At 40.6% G+C, this 19,510-nt stretch overlaps 3 protein-coding genes across 4 annotated transcripts in view; all 3 read right to left on the reverse strand.

The window, feature by feature from the left end:
- Window positions 1-3,343, reverse strand: part of stag2b (STAG2 cohesin complex component b) — a 29,947-nt gene extending 26,604 nt beyond the window's left edge. For both annotated transcript variants that reach the window (XM_085474482.1, XM_085474479.1), the window contains exons 1-6: window positions 3,123-3,343; window positions 948-1,072; window positions 791-872; window positions 532-675; window positions 332-428; window positions 46-122 (exon numbers count right to left, since the gene is read on the reverse strand). In XM_085474482.1, coding sequence (XP_085330608.1) covers window positions 46-122; window positions 332-428; window positions 532-675; window positions 791-872; window positions 948-988 — 441 coding nt within the window. In that variant the 5' untranslated portion in view covers window positions 989-1,072; window positions 3,123-3,343. The remainder of the gene's footprint in view (window positions 1-45; window positions 123-331; window positions 429-531; window positions 676-790; window positions 873-947; window positions 1,073-3,122) is intronic.
- A 725-nt stretch (window positions 3,344-4,068) lies between these two features.
- xiap (X-linked inhibitor of apoptosis) lies at window positions 4,069-8,882 on the reverse strand. Its single transcript, XM_085474494.1, has 7 exons — window positions 8,725-8,882; window positions 6,435-6,723; window positions 5,775-6,324; window positions 5,560-5,659; window positions 5,350-5,428; window positions 4,875-4,914; window positions 4,069-4,783 (listed from the first exon to the last, which is right to left on the reverse strand). Exons 2-7 carry the CDS (start codon window positions 6,672-6,674, stop codon window positions 4,590-4,592), a joined length of 1,203 nt encoding a protein of 400 aa, XP_085330620.1. The 5' UTR covers window positions 6,675-6,723; window positions 8,725-8,882; the 3' UTR covers window positions 4,069-4,589.
- A 3,746-nt stretch (window positions 8,883-12,628) lies between these two features.
- Window positions 12,629-19,407, reverse strand: psmd10 (proteasome 26S subunit, non-ATPase 10). Its single transcript, XM_085474517.1, has 5 exons — window positions 19,054-19,407; window positions 18,847-18,945; window positions 18,551-18,697; window positions 13,280-13,446; window positions 12,629-13,054 (listed from the first exon to the last, which is right to left on the reverse strand). Exons 1-5 carry the CDS (start codon window positions 19,165-19,167, stop codon window positions 12,901-12,903), a joined length of 681 nt encoding a protein of 226 aa, XP_085330643.1. The 5' UTR covers window positions 19,168-19,407; the 3' UTR covers window positions 12,629-12,900.
- Between the last annotated feature and the right edge of the window lie 103 nt (window positions 19,408-19,510).

A 19,510-nucleotide genomic window follows, 5' to 3' on the forward strand; every position in this document is an offset into this window, starting at 1 on the left:
TTATAGCGAATATGGTGTGATTATTAGTCTAATGTGGTAACTTGCCTCATCAAATTCCTCTGTCATCCGTCGGATGATCTCAGAGTTCTGCATGTTGCGAAACATTTCTCCAGTAACCACACCTGACAGGAAAAAACACAGAAGAAGAAGGAGAAGATGAAGAATAAAGAGGTTAGACAGAAGACAATTTCCTGAGTGGAAAAGCAGAACTACTGATTCAGATGAGTGGAGGGAGGTTCTGCAGGACAACAAAGACTACATACTTCCTCAATATAGTTTAAAAAACAGCCAATCGTGTAGTATTCGTACTGAAGCTGAGAAACATAAATACCTTTGCATCCTGAGCACTGGATGAAGAAATTGATGAGATCCAACAGTGCAACATCTCTGTCATGTTTGTAAGATTCAATCCAGTCATCAACAACAGACTGCAAGAAGATGGGGACAAGCACAAGTTGTGTATTTTTTTCTCTTACTGAGTAAAAGAAAAGGGAAAAAAGGTGGCAATTTCAAAGGGTTTCCTGTTCATACCTGCATTGCACTCCTTCCCAGCTTCACAACCTCAAACAGCATCATGTTTTCCATGCCATTCTCTTGGTGGTGGCCATTTATACGGCCTGCTCCTTTCCCTCCTTTTCCTTTCTCCCCTGCTGCCTTCTTCCCCTTCTTTCCACCCTGGGAAAGTAGTGAAAAAACAAATATAAATCTGAGAACCACTGCAGAGCGTAAGGAAAGAAAAACAATGTGTGTTACCAATACTTGTGCAATGGTCCATTTGTTGCATCTATACCTTTCCTTTAGCTGAATTTGCACTCCTTCCATCAGGATCCTCAGAGAAGTCTGTGTCTGAGGAGAATCGAGTGTCTGTATCCCTGACAAAAACAAATAACTGCATGAGATATCATATCAACCTTAACAATAAATGTAAACTATTAGTAGATACTTACTGAGTATAGGCGAACTCTGATGGTATTTCTGGTGCTATCATTGTTGCAACATCTTCTGGATAACTTTAACTTACGACTGGCTTATAATCCTCACAAAATACAAGGCAGGAGACGTTGCATGTGACCTAGAATATGGAGCAGAATTGTTGTAGAGTGCTACACATGCAGTCTTATTGCACATTTCACCAGCAACACTGAAAACTAAACAAAATAAACACTTTGTGTTTCCAGAAATCACAGCATCTGTAGTGAGCAAATGTTACTTTGATGTCTTTGAAAGAGAGAGTGAGAGAGGAAAAAAGAAAAAAAGGTTTCACATGGTAACAGGGGGCGGACACAAACGCTCCTGTCATGCTCACTGTCCAACCATTGGCTCCCTCCCTTTCTCTGCTCTCCTGGGTTTACAGACAACGTCATACAATCAAGACCGGAGTGTCTTCCTCAATGTCCAAATATGGCACTGCCCTATCCGCCCCATACATATCTCAACCAATCAAATGCCAGTATCAACATCAACAAGATTCTGCAGGCCACAGGGAAACTATTGCATGGTTGTGAAGTGTAAATTAGTGGCACACAGATCAAAGTAGCAAGTAGAAGTAACTTTTCAAATCAGGACTAATACCATGTCCACTCTGAACCAAATGTAATTTTTTTCTGTAGCAGTCAGTGAAATCAATAAAAGCCCTACCGAGTAAACAAATTCAGTCTGGAAAAGACAAACTCCACCCATTATACACCAGGTTGGGTGCAGTGAGTCCCTCTTTCAGTCCTAGTACACTTAGAGCTAACATACACAACGTTGTCATTCTTCCATTATTAAACCAGACACAATTACTTAGTAAACTTTAAGGCCGACTATCCGATTTAAATCGAAAGTAACGTTAGCAAATTGATTCTTACAATTTCACGCAAAATGAAGGCTCACGCGTGCCAAATTACAGGTTATTACTGTTTACTGTGAATTAAATAGTAAACGTGAAATTGGTTAACATCAGCTAACAACAAAGCAAAGAGTAGTGCTCAATATGATGATGTTTCTATGACTATGTGAGTTTCAGCTTTTCACAGTTAATTCTTGGTTTGAGAGTTTGGTACCGTACCCATTTCCTTGATAGTGAGGGGGATACTGCATGACAAGACGGGATTCGTGCAGACAGAAAAAGTGGCGCCAAATCGGGGAGTGTATCTCATAAACTTGTTAATGCGAAACGACAGTAAAGAATGCTATATAACAAAAAACACGCTAATGTGAAACTCAACTGTGTGAATTTTTCAAGGACAACTATACCACCAACTACCGGCTCCGCTCGCCCCAACGCTGCCGACACGGAGCCGCTCTTCGTCGGTTCCTGTCAAAATTGACGCCGGTGCGCTGCTGGTGCTAGCGCGAGTAGCTAAGTAACCGTGGATTTTTGGCGTATTTTCCCCAGCGTCAGCTAGTTGAAATTTGATGAAGTAAGCATGCGCTACTTAGGGAAAACAAACTATGAATAGCCAAATAAGAAGAACGAGAAGCGCATACAATGCAATATCGTCAGATTTTCAGAACATGCCAGCGTTTACCATTGCTATACTAGTTGGACCATAATAACAAAACAACGCAAGCCTTTCTGTACTAGCGTAAGCTAATATTAGCCAGAACACAATAAGGCTAGTCAGCAATGCTGCCGTGTACATTAACTAATTTCTGTCTACGTGTCACTCGTAACCAGTCTTCGTCCGAAGATAAAGTAAATAATAGCAGATAAACTCCAATGGACGAGCTGAAAATAACTCCCACTAGTTAGCAATGCTAAGAGCTACTGCTAACGTTACCTAAAAAAAACATCACGTCCTTGCGTCCTCCATCTTGCCTCGGGAGTTCCAGTACCGTATTGCATAAGCAACAAACACTTTGTTTACAAATATATAAAGTGCAAGTAAGTCGGTTGTGGCAATAAAACGCTTCGGTCTGTTCCGAGCTACGTATTTTGCGCCGCTGTGTAAAAAATCCAGTTCGTTAGCCTGCTAACAACCGAAGTAGCCATGTTCCGCGAGCTAGCGAAGCGACTTGGTTCAGGCAGACATCCGCGCTCTGCGCTCATCTAAAGCTAGCCTGGCTAGCGAGACAGCTAGCAAAATACAAATCAACTAAGTTCCAGATAGCTCTCCGCCATTTTACAGCTAACTTACCTTGTTGTGAAATGTAGTCCCGGTACAATCGTAACTTTTACTACTCGTATACAGCCTCCGTCTGAATTCCGCCACAATTCTGTAAAAAGAGTTTAAAAGTCGCGGTCAGAGGCGGTTTCGGACGTTCTCTCACCCCGCTTGCTCCGTAGTTCGGTTTGTTGTTTCGACGACCTGGGAGGAGGATATCCTGGTGCAGAGCTACCACCTAGCGGCCACAATACTCGCACTGAATGCACGGTTTATAGCCTGACATCTAGTGGTAACTGACGAGAACTGCACGGAAACACTACCGCCTCTGTTTTCCGTGGGCTAGCTTTTCTAGCCATTTGTTTTGTATGTATAAAAGGAGCACACAATACTGACCTAGGATGTTACTATTTGAAGTATCGTAGCAAATCTGTATGGTTCTCGTCTGCAGTTCCCTCCCAGTTCACAGTGACAACTTACACACAAACAAAAACAAACTAAGGAGCTAAGCAACATATAGACAAGGTATTTTGTTTAGCACATCAGATAAGACAGTTCTCCAATTCTGCTGTAAGGGTTAAAACACCCTCCCCTACTGTCCTTTAGGAAGATTGTGGAGGTATGTAAAGACGACACCTGATGGTCCGTCACGAGATACTTAATAAAATACAGATCTAATTCCTACAAGATCATTACTCTATATGAGTAATGATTTTTACCATAATTGAAACTAAAATGCTGCACAAAAATTAAAAATCTGTTTCTAAATCTGATTAATTTGGGTCAGTTCTTGTATATTTTACCATCTGCCATCACTTCAGTTTATAGGCAGTCAAATGCCACATCACTCTTACACTTTCTCAAACCTCATCTGATAGAAATGTGACTTTCTAGCTAACATTGCACAATCAGTGCACCGGGATCATCTCTGCAAATACAACACAAAACATTTTGTTTAGTGATGAAATGAAACTCCAAGTCTGCATAATTATTTATTCACACTTAATTAAAGAAACAATAAAATGATTCTTACATTACAATGGTTAACTCCAAGCCCTAAACTTGAGCTTAGAAATGTAAAGGCACAGCAACTGGTTCTATACATAAAACACACAAGTTAAATCCGAATAAATAGGATAAAAGTGGATGAAAATGACAGCAATAACATCAAAGTCAATTTATCTGTGGTAAGTGATGCATTAGAATACATAAACCAAAAGAAAGGCACTTCTGGCAAAATGTGTTTCAAAATAGGAACGGCCCTTTAATGTGTATTTACATCTCAAGGAACTATTTATAAAACCATCTACATCTATACAGATATTTACCATTGTAAGGACTAGGAAAATATAGTTTTACACATTATCATTCTAAGATTTATTAAAGAAAATTGATCCATAAATAATATTATAGGCTCTCTACTTTACAATTACGATATAATTACAATATTATAATGACAGCGTAAAAGCAGCATTGCGTCTGAGCAAGAGTATATTGTTCTCAAGCAATATAGGTCTTGATCTTCTGTGTTATGTCTTGACAGCAGATCGGACACTTGTTGAGGGCCTGTGAACAATTCTCACAAGCAACAAGGTGAGCGCATGGAATGAATACAATGGCAATATCTCTGTCCATGCATATTTTGCACTGTTTTTCCCTCTGCAGCCTCTGTAGTTTCTCCAGTGGGTCCTCATCTGACATAAAATTAAATAAACAGAAGTCAGCACTGCTCAGACTTTGTTTCATGATGTATCTGGGGCACTGAAGTAAAAAAGAAAAATGTACCTTCCATATCTTCTGAAACTGGATTTTGATGACTTGAAGCCTGGAAGCAGAGAAAAACAAAATCCTGTGATTGAGATCACTGAAGACCGTAAGTCCTTTAATTATGACGCTCCTTTCACACGCTAAAATGGAACACTAAGCTTATTTTAACTAGAGCCCAATCTGGGACTACTGATGATTTTTCTGGTGTAGAAAATTAATATACTCCCAAATATTCATATACACCCATTTATACATATAAAGTGTGGTACATTTCCAAAACAAGTTAGTGATTGTCTGTGAAGAACAATGTGAGCCTTCCTGCTTTGCAATCCATGATGAAAACCTTTCTAAACTAACCTTAAGATTTTCAGCACTGTTCAACTTTCATTTGGGCACATACACCAGACCTCTAGTGTTGATATTGACAGTGCTTTAAGGGAATGTTAATTTGTAGTTTACGCATCCACAACTTGTGGAAAAAGCAAAAACTTACAGCTCTGTCATGTTGTGGTCTTTGTAGCTGGATGCTGTTGACAAATTCTGGCCCTTTGTTTGCCAAAAGGAAGCTGCACCTGTTTTAAAACAGTATATACTTTGATTAAAACAGACGCAAATGCCACAGAACAAAGAAGACAACCTGTGTGTGTGTATAGATATGTGTAAAAGCATATTAAGAAGACGGGGGTACCATAGTTGTTCTTACCCTGGGTAGTGTTTGGCATGCTCCACCCAAGGGTCTTCCTCAGGCTGCCAATTGTTCAAGCCTCCATCGCAATGGAAACACAAGACTGCGTCTCCTCTTCCTGCAAGGATACAAATTACATTTGATTGCATTCACAGCTACCTACTAGAAAATTTAGATCATACATTTTAAAATGTTGCACAATGTTTCTTTAGCCTCAAACACCTGAACATTACCTGTGCTGTAGAAGCCAGCTCTGGCAAGCCTCTCGTGGTCAATAGGGTGCCGGACACCAGCAAAAGTAGCACGCCTTGCCTCAAAATTCTGCATTAAGGCCGGGTCATTTGCACGCAGATTGTTGCTGGCATCCTCCTCTATACCTGTCTGGATTGGAATGTTCCCAACATCATGCCCAAGGATAAAGTAGCAGTTGGGATAATGCTTGCTGTGCTCACTCCAGGCAGAATCTCCTGGTTCCCACCCATTCAGCCGACCACCACAGCAGAAACACTGAACCTTGTCACTCTGCCCCACGTAAAAGAAGCCGGCTTGGGCCAGATCTCTGGGTCTCACCGGAGTACGGTTGGGCCAAGAAGAGAAGGTCCGAAGTCGGGCTTCTTCATTTCTCATGTGAGGAACTATAGGGTAGGGGGCCTCATCAACCACTTCACCTGTTCTCAAACGATATTCCACGTCTCCTACTTCTTCACTGATTAGTGCAGTATTGGAATTCTGGTTAAAACTGGTACGGTGGACGCAGGTGAGAAACGTGCATGATGGAGAAAACTGTGAGAATGAGAAAATTAGAATTGGATCAATTTGGAAGAAAACCAAACAGACAAAAAAAAAGTGAAATATTAACCACTTCCACTTTTTCATGTTACAAGTTTGATTACCTGCTTGTGCTTGTCTACAGGCCTGTCTCCACTGTACCAATTATCCACAGTCATATTACAGCTGAAACAGCGGACACGGTCAGACTCGCCAGTGTAGAAGAAACCAGCCTGTGCCAGTGTTTCCGCAGGCACCTTGTTAGCAAGGTTGGAGCCACGGAATGAGTCTATGCGTCTTGTCAACGAGGAAAAATCGGGCGCATTGTCCGACTCCCAAAGACCATCTTGACTGAGATCACACATGATTGAAACAGGAAGCTGTAGGGATTTGTTAACTTGATGGACAGATGATCTGCAAATAGAAAGAAACAGGATATGTTTGAAAAAAAATGGTACAGTCTCCTCATTTGCTTGTTTGTTTGTAAACAGACTCTTCAGTGGTTAAATTCCTGCATTTCCATGTCTGGCGCCAGAGAGCCAAACGGCACATCTGCAGGGTCTCTGTACCTTTAAGAGAATGCCAGCCTGTTATCACATGCAGGAACTGAATGTTCCATGTGAGGGATGGGCACTGGAGAGGCAGGTTTGTCTACAGGCACATTGCATATTACACCACATAAAAGGGTTATACTGCTCGAAGATACAATGCAGCAGAGATCTCAAACAAAAGGCCCAGGAGCCAGAATCAGCCGGTTCGGTTCGCTGTACAGCTTTGGAAAATGTGAAAGAAGGAATGTATTTTGGGCTTTTGACTGTAGTTTTACTGCTTTTCCTATTGACAGAGACCTCCCCGTTCATAACACACCAAAGTAATTAAGTAATACATAAACAATAAAATGACAGAATAGTTCCTGTTTTATCTGTCTACAATAATAATGTCTGTTTTTTCTTTTCAAAAAGGTAATGTGTAATGTAATGTGTTAGTCCCCATAGGGAAATAGTTCCTCTGCATTTAACCCATTCACCCAGTGAAGCAGTGGGCAGCCACCAATGCAGCACCCGGGGAGCAGTGTGTAGGGACGGTACCTTGCTCAGGGGTACCTCGGGGTAGCCGTTCAGTGGAGTCGAACCCCCGACCTTCCGATCATGGCGCCACCACTCTACCTACTGAGCTATCCCTGCCCTTTTACTCTGCCCAGAGTTTTGTTTTGTTTTTTGTTTGTTTTTTAAAGGGAGGAGGCGAGCATTTTCTGTGAATTAACAGAAACTTTCTCTTTTACAATTACAGCACAGTCTGAGAAATGAGCTGCCAGAACTTCTGAAAGTTTATGCATTTATTTCTTACAATTTAACCCTGGAGAGCTGTGCTGACAGGTTTCTTTGATCTACTGCAGCAGTGTTTCTATGGCCTGAAGAAAATCTGAGAAGTACTGTTGAAATCACCCTTCTTTTTTGATACCTCAAGTATGAGATTTTGCAGATAAACTTCTTAACGCTGAGAGTAAGGGTAGTTTCACTGGGCTTGAGGTCTAAAGTGAGCTTGTATGTGGCCTTAGAAGAAAAATGAGTTTGACATCCTGGCAATGCAGAATATAAGGAAAGAGAGCAATAATAACCCAAGGCGTGAAACTATGATTTCAGAATCTTTACATTCCTCAGCGTCATAGTTTGACGCAAATTGGACTTATCGTCCAACGACAGCACACAGTCACCAATTGTGTGCTGGGTCAGATGTTTAAATAGCTGTTTATCAGCTGATACGTTGCCGTATTGATGGGATGCGATCTTTGAACTGTCTTTAGGTGTCTGCATTATTTCAAGTAAATCAATCGCCAGCGTCATCCTTTTATTTTTTTTTTAACTTGAGCCAAGACTGCATCGTCCCACGCATTAAAATGCTCACTTTTTGACTGACTCGTAACTGCGAACGACATCTAACCGAAAGTAAAACCAGCGACAGGGGAGTTTTCCCACAAGCAGTTCCACGTGTTTCTTTTAACATTTATTAATGATCAGAGTGGAGAGGATATAACCCCAGCAAATTCCAGAAAGGCCCCACAGCTTTGCTTCAGTTGAACACGACACAGAAGCCGTACTGTTTCTGGGAAACGCCGAGAACAATGACAGCAACTGACAGCCAAGACCTCGCTAAACCCACACCGTGTTTTCGTTCAGTTAGAAATTAGTCAATACAGTTACCTAAAAGTGCTTTTATATGTAAAATGTAAACACCCAAAGCGACAATCTTGGACTCTGACCTGTGCTTTGGATCTGTACTGCTAGGATCGTAAGCGGAATCGCGAATGCTAGCTTCAGAGTGCTTGGTAGCTACATTAGCTTAGCCTTTTTACCCAACGCTAGCTAGGTCACCCAGTGACTTATCGAATATAATAACGAAATTTTAAATGTTTACCTTTCAACACAGCTCCTCTGTTTCCTCCAGATAGTGTAGAGTGCGAACACCTCGGAAAGGAGACTCCGGTGAAGTCTTTTGTGACCTCCCTGTCAGGAAGTGAAAACAGCCTTATCAGGTGACGTCAGGAAAGGGTTGTGCCGTGGTGGTTTTCCGTGTTTGGCCAGATCTCTTGGAAAAAGAAATTTTTGATATTAATAATATTTTTAAACCTGGATTACTTATGTAAGAGTCAAATTGCATTAAAATGCTTCTACGTTCTGATCAGAATGGGGGTTCGCTCAAAATGGCTTAGTATCGTCCAGGAGAGCTATGTTTATAAGCCAACAAGCTACATTTGTAGTCCGTTTTCTGATTTAGTTGCATTTCAGCTGTCAGCTACGCCGTTTAATTTAAATGTATCTCCTATCGAATCCGCCAGTCACAGAGCAGCAAGCCAATGCACTTAGGAAAATGGCAGAAATGGTAAAAACGACCTCAAACTGAGCATCAGAATGGGGAAGAAAGGTGATTTAAACACGGTTGCTGGTGCAAGATGGGCAAATCTGATAATAAACTGCTAATCTACTGGGATTTTCCTGCAATACTAGTATTTAATAAATAAATAAAAAAAACTATTCAGTGAATGTCAGTTGCAAGGTATGAAGAAGCGCATAATGTGGTGTGAACACCACACCTTGGTATGTTGTTCTTTGCATTTTATTAAACACACAATAAACATTGAGGTAGATGAGACTCAGCAATAGACTACACCCGATGGCATTCCTGTGAGCTGAGAACATGTTTGTTTTCAGTTTTATTTGTCATATGCAAGTTAGCACATGGTCAACATTGTAATGAAATGTGTTTGACGAGCAGTATCATGCTCACTAAGCAGCATGATACAGTAGAAGAAAATATAATAAAATAAAATAAAGTAATAAAAAATAGTAAGGAGCAAAATATTAGAGAGATGTGGTAAAAGAGAAAGATGACTAAATATATATGTATCTATAAATATAAATATATGTACACTAGTGATTAAATAAGAAAATCTTGAAAAGAAATATGAAGGGAGGGCAGATGGGATATTGCACAGGAATGAGCAGCAGAAAATTACAGTATTGCACTTTTAAATATAAATAGCAATAACAATAACGTGGAGTGACCAGTGCAGATTAAACAGAGTACTTGTGAAGCTGCAGGTAGCTTCTGAGTGCGTCCTGTGGACTGTGTTGTGTGTGTTTAAGTGTTGTGGTTGAGGTGTCGTATGGCTTGGTGGTAAAAACTGTTTTTGAGTCTTGTAGTCCGAGCAGACAGACTCCTGTAACGTCTGCCAGATGGTAACAAGGAGAACAGCTGATGTGCTGGGTGGCTGTGGTCCTTGATGATGCTGTGTGCTTTACGGAGGCATCGCTGGAGATAAATGTCCTGCATGGCAGGAAGCCTCGTGCCAGTGATGTGCTCTGCTGCCTTCACCACCCTCTGTAGTGATTTACGGCTGCTGGCAGAGCAGCTTCCGTACCAAACTGTGATGCAGCTCGTCAGCAAGCTCTCAATTGCACACCTGTAAAAATTTGAGGTGATGTTGGCGTTCATGCCAAACTTCCTCAGCCTCCTCAGGAAATAAAGCTGCTGGCGAGCTTTCCTGATAGCAGTGTCTGTGTGAAGGGTCCAGGAGAAGTCCTCTGTGATGTTGACTCCAAGGAACTTGAAGCTGCTGACTCTTTCGACCTTGATACCATTGATGTGGCTGGGCTGGTGTTCTCTGACTGGTTGTTTCCGGTAGTCCACTATCATCTCTCTAGTTTTGCTGATGTTGAGAGTCAGGTTATTTTCCAGACACCACACGTACAGTGCCATCACCTCCTCTCTATAGGCCGTCTCATCATTGCCTGTGATGAGGCCTATGATGGTTGTGTCATCCGCAAACTTGATGATGATGTTGGACTCGTGTTTAGCAACACAGTCGTGTGTGAACAGGGAATATAGGAGGGGGCTAAGCACACAACCCTGTGGCGTACCTGTGTTTAGGATGAGTGGTGAAGAGGGGTGCTTACCAACTCTCACCACCTGGGGCCTGTTTGTGAGGAAGTTTAGAATCCATCTGCAGATTGGTGTTTCCAGCCCAAGGTCGACGAGCTTCGTGGCAAGTTTTGAGGGGATGATGGTGTTAAATGCCAAGCTGTAGTCGATGAAGAGCATCCTTGCATATGTATTCCCTTTCTCCAGGTGAGTGAGGGTGGTGTGCGTTCCCAGGGCGATGGCATCCTCTGTGGCTCTGTTTGTCCGATAGGCAAACTGAAGAGGGTCCAGTGTGTCAGGGAGGGAGGAGCAGATGTGACCTTTGACCAGCCGCTCCAGGCACTTCATGATGACGGATGTCAGTGCAACAGGACGGTAGTCATTCAGACAGGAGACCACTGATTTTTTGGGAACGGGAATGATGGTGGATGCTTTGAGGGACGTGGGGACCACTGACTGCCTCAGGGAGAGGTTGAAGATGTTGGTGAACACCCCTGCCAGCTGGTCGGCACACACTCTGAGAAGCCGGCCTGGGATGCCGTCTGGTCCTGGAGCTTTGTGAGGATTGACCTTTTTAAAGGTCCATCTCACAGCTTCTGTTTCCAGAGTTAAAGTACTGTACATTTGGATCCAAATTGTACATTTGGATTAAACGACATGAAGTCGTGGATCCAGCCTGGTTTTTATCAGTGGTTCAAGCAGCTGCTGATGGTGCTGAAATGGTTACTCTTGGCCTCTTAATACCAAAGGAACATCATTTAAATGTCACAGCATACTTGAGTGTTGTTGCTCACCTTGGCCATCCTTTAAATACCTAAAAACTATTCATTTATTTTTAGGCAATTTGAAGCTTCCTCAATTTATAGGCTGGCCAGATCCCAGCAAACTCAATGTGGTAGAACATTGGACCCATTCCTAACACTGAGAATCTTTTAGCATGTGCTAAAACTTGATATTTTTGTTAAGTGACAGTCTTTTCACTTTCATGTATTCTTCTTTTTTGTCTCAGAGTCCTTTAAAACTATTATTTACTGTTCTTTCCGTTTTCTCCAGCAATCATTTGGCTTCCATCAACTTATCCATTTGTTTTTTTGAGCTGAGTTACAAGTGAGAGTTGCCTTCCCAGCAGTTTCATGCTTATTCTAGCTTTATTTTTCCTTTGTGGTAGTTTCAGTCATGTTCCACAAAAACCTGCTTTGCTTGTGGGGGAAATTTTCCACTTCAGTGTCGACAGCCTGTCATAATGAAGACACCCTTTGCTGCTTCCTTCACAGCCATTGAGTAAAAGGCAGACTATAGAAAAGAAGGCTGAAAACTTCCGCTAATAAAATGTGGGCCATAATCTCAACATGTGGAACAGGGAACAAGAAACAAACGCTTTGCAGCACTACGTCAATAGGGAAAACCTGGCCACTTCTGTTTTCCACTCACTGTTCCTTGTATTGGCAGTATTATAAATAACATATAACATATATTGCATGACTACTGCAGGATTTAAATAGCTGTTGTGCTGGGAAGTTGTCAGGTTGACATGCTACAAAGGTACGCATTATTTAAGATTTAGCTTAAAAACAATGAAGCTGCACAACTTTTTATTTGTTATTCAGTTAATCTGAAATCTGAGAAGTCCAAAAACAGTTTGCTTAGGATTCTTAATGTCCAGGGTTTTGGGGTGTGGTCAGATAAAGCTCTGTTGCAGATTTAACCATATTCCACATAGCCACACCTATATGTCACCATCACCAGGTGAGAGGTTAATACTGTGGCAGGTAGGCAACAATATTTTCAGTTAGTCTTTAAGGAACCTGGGTATAAGCTAATAATAAAAAGAACAAAAATGTAGGAAACATTCACAATATTTTGTGCAATAATAGCTTAAATTACTAAAGGCAGCAGTACGTCATTCATGAACAACACATTTATTAACAGGTTGAACTTCATGTTTTACATTACAATTCAAATTTAATAGAAAATAGCCTGTGGGGTTTGAAAACCTGTGCTCAGACAACAAATAAGATCTGTGCAGTCTCAAAGCACCATCTGAGTCCATCATCTCATCTTCCACACGGACCGCTTAAGGAGGACTGAGCGGGATGGGAAATCTTAGAATGTAACTTGGCGGTTGGTGGTGGGGATTTGAGCTGGAACAAGACGCGTCGGTCAGATAAAGCATCATCCCTCCACGATCTGACGGAGTATGTTCCCAAGACTGCCCTTTGCTATCTGGAGCGGGGTCTTCTCCTCCTTGTTCTCAATGTAAATGCTCGCTCCATGTTCCACCAGCAACTTGGCTGCTTCAACACGCTCCTCATCGCATGCAAGATGGCTGGGAGAAGAAAAAAATAAAAATCAATGCATAACTATAAATACAGAAATGCCTCCCCCCCCAATGCTAATCACACTGTATAGCTAATGTAATGTGGATGATAACTTCTAGTACTGCTAGGATAAGTAAGAAAACATTTTATTTTTAGGTATAATTAGAGTTCATCTTTGTATTCATATTGCATGATGTTAAAAAAAATTGCATGTGACATATATGTAATCATACAGAGGTGTGTTGCCCTGTGAGTCCTGAATATTTGTTGATGCACTCTGTTTGAGAAGCAGCTGGATGAGCCGGTAGTTGCCCTTGGCAGATGCTCTGTGAAGAGGCGTAGAGTCCAGCTTGTCAGTAGCATTGGGGTCTGCTCCATTTTCCAACAGCAGCAGGGCAATCTGCAAAGAGGTAACCATGTTTCATTCACAAGCTGAAAACCACACTTTTACATCCAGTTATTTCTAGTTTCTATGAAATACCCGTTTTCAGATCTCGTCATTTTGGTTACCACAGTCATGTGGAAGTTTCACGTTAGGAAGTGAGACTGAAAGTTAGGACAATCCTGACTGGGAAAAGAAACCTGTGGTTGAAATAAAATCCTGTAAATGTACAATGAAATCCATTCATGTCATGTCCAAGTCCTTGTGAGAGAAGACGATGAAAAAATTCAGTTTCATGATCTTTTATATGCACATTTGATTTAACAAAAAAAATGCATCTTGATTGTTGCAGTGTGTTGGACCCCGTTTCCCACCATCTCAAGTCTCCCATATATACATAGGTCTTTATTAAATCTTTGTAATATTAGCAATGATATAGGTACTGCAGCATACATGCTACAACAATGCCACGATTTTTGAGATAGCTATGTCCTTTTATTGTTATATTATTATCAGTTATATTGAATAAAACATTCTTGTCATCTTAAAAATAAAGCTGCAGATAGTGATTTTTTTTTGTTTTTGTTTTTTTTTGTTTTTAAATAAAGCTGACAAATCATCTTTTCTTATATCCAAGGGATCCTTCTCAGAGAGCAAGACGGGATGTATTGATGTATTAGTGATGATGGTTCAGAACTAGAGCAGGGCGATATGGCCAAAAATATTTATCACGATATATATTTGAAAATTTGCGATAACGATATAACCGACGATATAATTGATGCGAGACAAAATACAACTCCACAACATTACTAGCGCAAAAAGACAACCTTCCATTTATTTTCACTTAAACAAGAAGCTGGTTTTTATGTACATTAAAGCTTTATAAAAATGTAACAGTGCAAATGCAAATTCCTTGCTGAAAGTTTAACCAAAAGGCATTTCCAGTAGAAATGGGCTGACATATCCTGAGCATAACCATGTATAATATCCACTGAAGTTAAAAAGAGGTGCTTTGCAACATTAAACTGCAGTGTGCAGTACGTATTTTTCGGACCATAAGGTGCACGGGATTATAAGGCACATTAAGCGAAACACAGCAGTCAGATAAATCAAACTTTATTAAACTCATTCTTCTTGCTTCCTCCACTTCTGTACCATTGATTCATTAATGTTGAATTCTCTGGCAGCTGCTCTATTCCCATGTTGTTGCAGTATATTAATGACTAACCTCGTATTGTGGATGGATTATCTCAGTTGTTCTCCTGACTGAAGTTTGGTCCGTTTACAGCATCCTGCCATGCGATTGCATTTGTCTCTAACCATGAAGAACCTTCACGTTAACTTTTATAAGTGGAAAAGTGTTAGTGTTCGTCCTCCAGCTTCACTGTTTATGTTATGCTAACATAGCTGTGTCGCTAGCGATCACGTAGCACATCATTATATACCAGCTAGCCCAACTTCAGTAACCCTACAAACGTCACTGCTGTTTAGTTTCCTGTCTTCATTTATGTTGGAAGTGATAGCAGAGCTGTACGTTTGATTTTTTTCAGAAATCTCTCAGTCAGAACATGCAATATCATGCTTAGGTAACTAGCGAAACTAGCGAGCTAACTTCCGCTAGCTTCCTGCTAACTTCTAACTCCGTTAAATGTAATAACTTTTGTTTTCATGGATGCCTGGAAGTTAAACTTTATAGTTACACCTGGTAAAGCAGCAATGCTGATCGTTTTATTAAAGATGAAAGAATTTAGACAGTTTTTAACTCTAAGTGATGCTGCAGTGTTGTTTGACCTGAAGTGTACGGAGTTTAGGACCCAGATTACTCCCAGATTTAAGAGCATCTTAGTCCGACAAATATGACAATAACAACGGCCGCTTGCATGTTCTGCAAAAAAATGTGCTTTGTTGTGTATCTGATGGACAAACACCAAACCAGTTCCACATCACTGAAGTTGCACCATTTTTACAAACCAATTCTGGTTCATCTGTTTCACTCAACAATCGGCCATGTGCGTATGAAAACAAAGGCACTGCGCATGCGCGTTTTACTCCCATTCTATCGCGATATTTCATTTTCCTATCGTTGCCTAACATTATACCGGTATTACCGTGAACGGTATAATATGGCCCAGCCCTATTCAGAACAAATAAGAAATGTTCAGTAAAACCTTCTAATACTCCAGATAAAAACAAATACGGAAATAAAACTTCATTACATGTCCAGAGGAAAGGTTAGAGTCTAACTGAAAACTGTACATAAGCAGTGAACACAGCGGGAACACATTACAAGCACGTGTTGACGGTATCTTTGTAATACCTCTATGTGCCACAAGGGGGAGACAAATATTCAGTACAACAAGTTTATTGTTAAAGAAAAGCTGTTTTGTTTTGCACATTTGAGAAGTATAAGCAACCTATAATTATATTTTACTTATTCCTACAGGGTTTCCTTAAAAGTACTAAAGCTCATATCTACAAGTTTCATTCTAAAGAGAAAACTTTATGCTGATCTAAGAAAAGACGAAAAGGCACAATCGAATCCTGGTACCCTGGATGAGAACATGTTTCAAAAATTTAATAACCTGTTGCGTGTACAGGGCGTGACTTATAGGTGACAGAGAGTGGTTACTCATAAGCCAAGCCCTGTGTGTATAGGGCGCAGCGATAATAAAGGGGTGGTAACACAGGGGTAATAAGAAAAAAAAAAAAGATAACAAGAAACAGCAAGACGGTTGTGGGTGTAGGTGATGGGATTGCTGTTTATCTTGATGTGAGGAAAGTAAAAGCAGCAGACAAAGGTACATTAGTCATACTATACGGGAAGAAAGAAAAAAAATGTAATGAAAATTATCTTAATAAGAAGAGGAGGGCTTTTAGACATTCCAGCAAAGGCAAGCCACAGAATAAAGGTGTGCTGTAGGGTCCAACACCTGCCTCCCCCATGGATGCCCCAGTCTCAAGCTGGCCTCCTGCCATGCTTACTCTATTGAAGTGCATTTATCCCCCTTTCCTGTGTTCTGTTGCACTTTCTATATTTGTGTGTGAAGCACCAGTAGAGCTTGTGTAGAGAACAAGAAACCCACCGGTGTAACCCACCATTCAGCACCCCACCTGTAGCATATTACAGGGCCCACCTGCAGGAAGCGAGGGCAAAATTTGAAAAAATAAATAAATAAATAACAGCAACAGATAAACAATTAATTTGAATTAATATGCAATCATTCCTAATGATTATTACTATATTGAGAGCCAGTGTTATTGTACTAATGTCGGGTAAACTGGGCCCTGAAAAGTCCTACTTTGCATAATTATCTTTTTTCAAAATGCTTAGGACGCATTAGCTCAGATCACATGGCCATAGCTGACTGAAGTCTTGGTGTGTTTCACTTCAGCTTTCAGGGGCTTACCCACTGTGTCTAAGTGTAGAACAAAAACTGATGACATCGCAAACTATGGAAATACCAGCGGGCACCAGTTCTACCCCTTTATGCCTACAGTATAAATCTGAAAATACCCTATCAGGCTTTTAAGGTTGTGGGTAAAAAAGCTTAAGAGTCATCTGCAGCACCAGGAGTGGCAACAGCAACCACAGCCAGGTTTAGTGTCACCCACAGTATTCACAGTGTAATTACTGATGGCACTGTAGAAGTCAAAAAAAATACATACCTCACTGATGCATTTGTTCCAAGGGCACATGATGCACTAATGTATTTGGAGCAATGATGTAAACATTTGAATAAACAGCACATCTTGGAAAAAAGTAAAAAGAACAAAACAAAATATACCAATATATACCCACAAGAAGTGTACTGTTTAATTGTAGTTTTTCCAAGGCTGAGGAGGTAATTTGTATTAAAAATAAATAAAAATAAATAACTAAATGCAGAGTCTTTAATATATTAACACGTGTGTACATGCGTGAGACATGCTTCATCAGTCTCAAAGTTTTTCTCGCTTTGGTCAATGAGGATTTCTCCAAATCATGCGCTGGTCATACTTATTGTTAGCCTGGTATAACTTATAGCTTTATTTAGAACTGTGCAAAACACGTTTGTTGTGTGTTCACAGAGTAGACATCATCAAGACATGACAATAGTAAAAGTGGCCAGTGGGTGTCACTGTGGAAATTGTTTTGAAACCTCAGTACAATCCTGGCACAGCTGCTTCAAATGTTTCACTACTTCACACAGCTGTGCTTTGCCCATCACTAGAAGACACTCACAGCTGTACTTCTCCCCTGAGCTACACCACTGACAACAATTTTAACCAAAAGTTTCACATTTAAATTCATCACTCCATCAGATGTGTTGCCACCGATTTCAGTCCAGTTCTTGTGTAATTTGTCATACTTGAGCCTTTTGTCCCTATTTTCCTTCCTTAAGAATGGCTTCTTGATAGCCAACCTTCAGCTGAGACCATTTCTGAGGCTTCAGTGAACAGCAGATGGGTCAACAGAAGTGCGAGATGCATCTTCTCAGGTTCTATGTCAGGTCTTTCCTTGATTTTTCCTATTTTTTGAGAAAATGACTTAAATATATTGTTGCATTTGTTGTAGATTGCCTGCCACTTCTTTTGTCGTCCACTTGTCCACTTTCATTTAAAGGACATACTGCACACCGTGGTGAGGTTTGCCATGTTTTTGGCGTACAAGACATTTTATGCCTCTTAATCTTTTTTTTTTATTTATTTTTTTATCTCTGGCATTATTGTAGATTTAACTAAAGAAATGGGAATGAATTGTGTTTTCATGACAAGCTGCTAGTAACAAAGTGCCTAAAGATACTATTTAAAATTAGTTCTTTGCTAATTCGTCTGTTATGTGCAGCCAACACTGGCTCATTCCTTGAGTTAGGTGTCTTTTTTTGTTTGTTTGAATGATTCATAGGTTAGTGTTATGTGGCTTATATGGAAAAAATACTTCTCTGAAATTTGTGAGGTATAAGAACTGGACCGAAGATAAGTGGAAAAAGCAGACAAATGTCCAAACTCTTTTGCACAACACTATATAATTAATTATGTGCAGAAACAAAGCACCACTGAACTAAACGGGGAGATAACACAACTGTATTAACTGACTGCAGAAGTATGGAGGACTAATACTGCAACCTGTGGATGTTACCTCATATCTGTCTTTGGAGGCGGCGTAGTGCAGAGGGGTGCATCCATTTTGATTAACTGAGTTGAGCTGAGCTCCTTTGGATATCAGAGATCTCACGATGTCTTCTCTGCCTGCAGATGCTGCAATGTGCAAAGGGGTCCACGAAGCCTGAGAGCGAAAAACAAAACACAGACATCAGTGGCATCATTCTGAAACAATGTGTTCATCAGTATATCTCTTGTATTAATGGTCACATGGCACCTTATAGGGAAAAGTCTACAGAAGGAAAGAATTAATGTACCCACAAATAAACTTACATCATCTTGCAGGTTCACTTCAACTCCCATGTCAAGAAGAAACTCCACAATATCGGTGTGTCCAGCAGAACAAGCCCAGTGCAGCGCGGTTCTCCGGTCCTGAAATCACAGAAAGTTGTGTTGCTTTAAAAAGAAAATTATTATTCCGATTTACTGTAGGGAAAAACGAATTCCCGCAGGCTGTACTGGTGGGTCATGTGTTCTTACCTGGTCTGTTTTGCAGGCAAGCGTTTTATCTGACAGGATGCACTGTTTTAATTTCTCAAACTGCCCCGTGTAAGCAAAGTTACACACCTCCACATTGGACACAGACCCCTCCATTCTTAAAATATAGCTAAATGTCCAAATAAATATATTAAAGCTTACTGAGGATACTCTTTAGTTATTTCGTTTAATAAACCACAGAAGCAATGACTCAGGAAATTATGAGTTCTCTTTCCGCGCTGGTCGACCTTTTCTTTTCAAACTAAAACTCCATCACCAAAATGGTACTGACTTTGCCACGCCACTTCCGCGTTATTATCCACACAGTCAACATTTACTACCACTATTGTTTCCTTAAAATGTAAAAAACACGACATGAAAGTGGAACTCGGAAGAGAGAAGCTTAAATGAGTCTGAAAGATTGTACTGACATCTTATTTTGGTAGGCAGAGTTGGTGCC

This window comes from Copadichromis virginalis, linkage group LG2 (genome assembly GCF_057382275.1).
Source record: "Copadichromis virginalis isolate Kocher_CV1m ecotype Utaka linkage group LG2, C_Virginalis_male_GT1.1, whole genome shotgun sequence".
NCBI lineage: Eukaryota > Metazoa > Chordata > Actinopteri > Cichliformes > Cichlidae > Copadichromis > Copadichromis virginalis.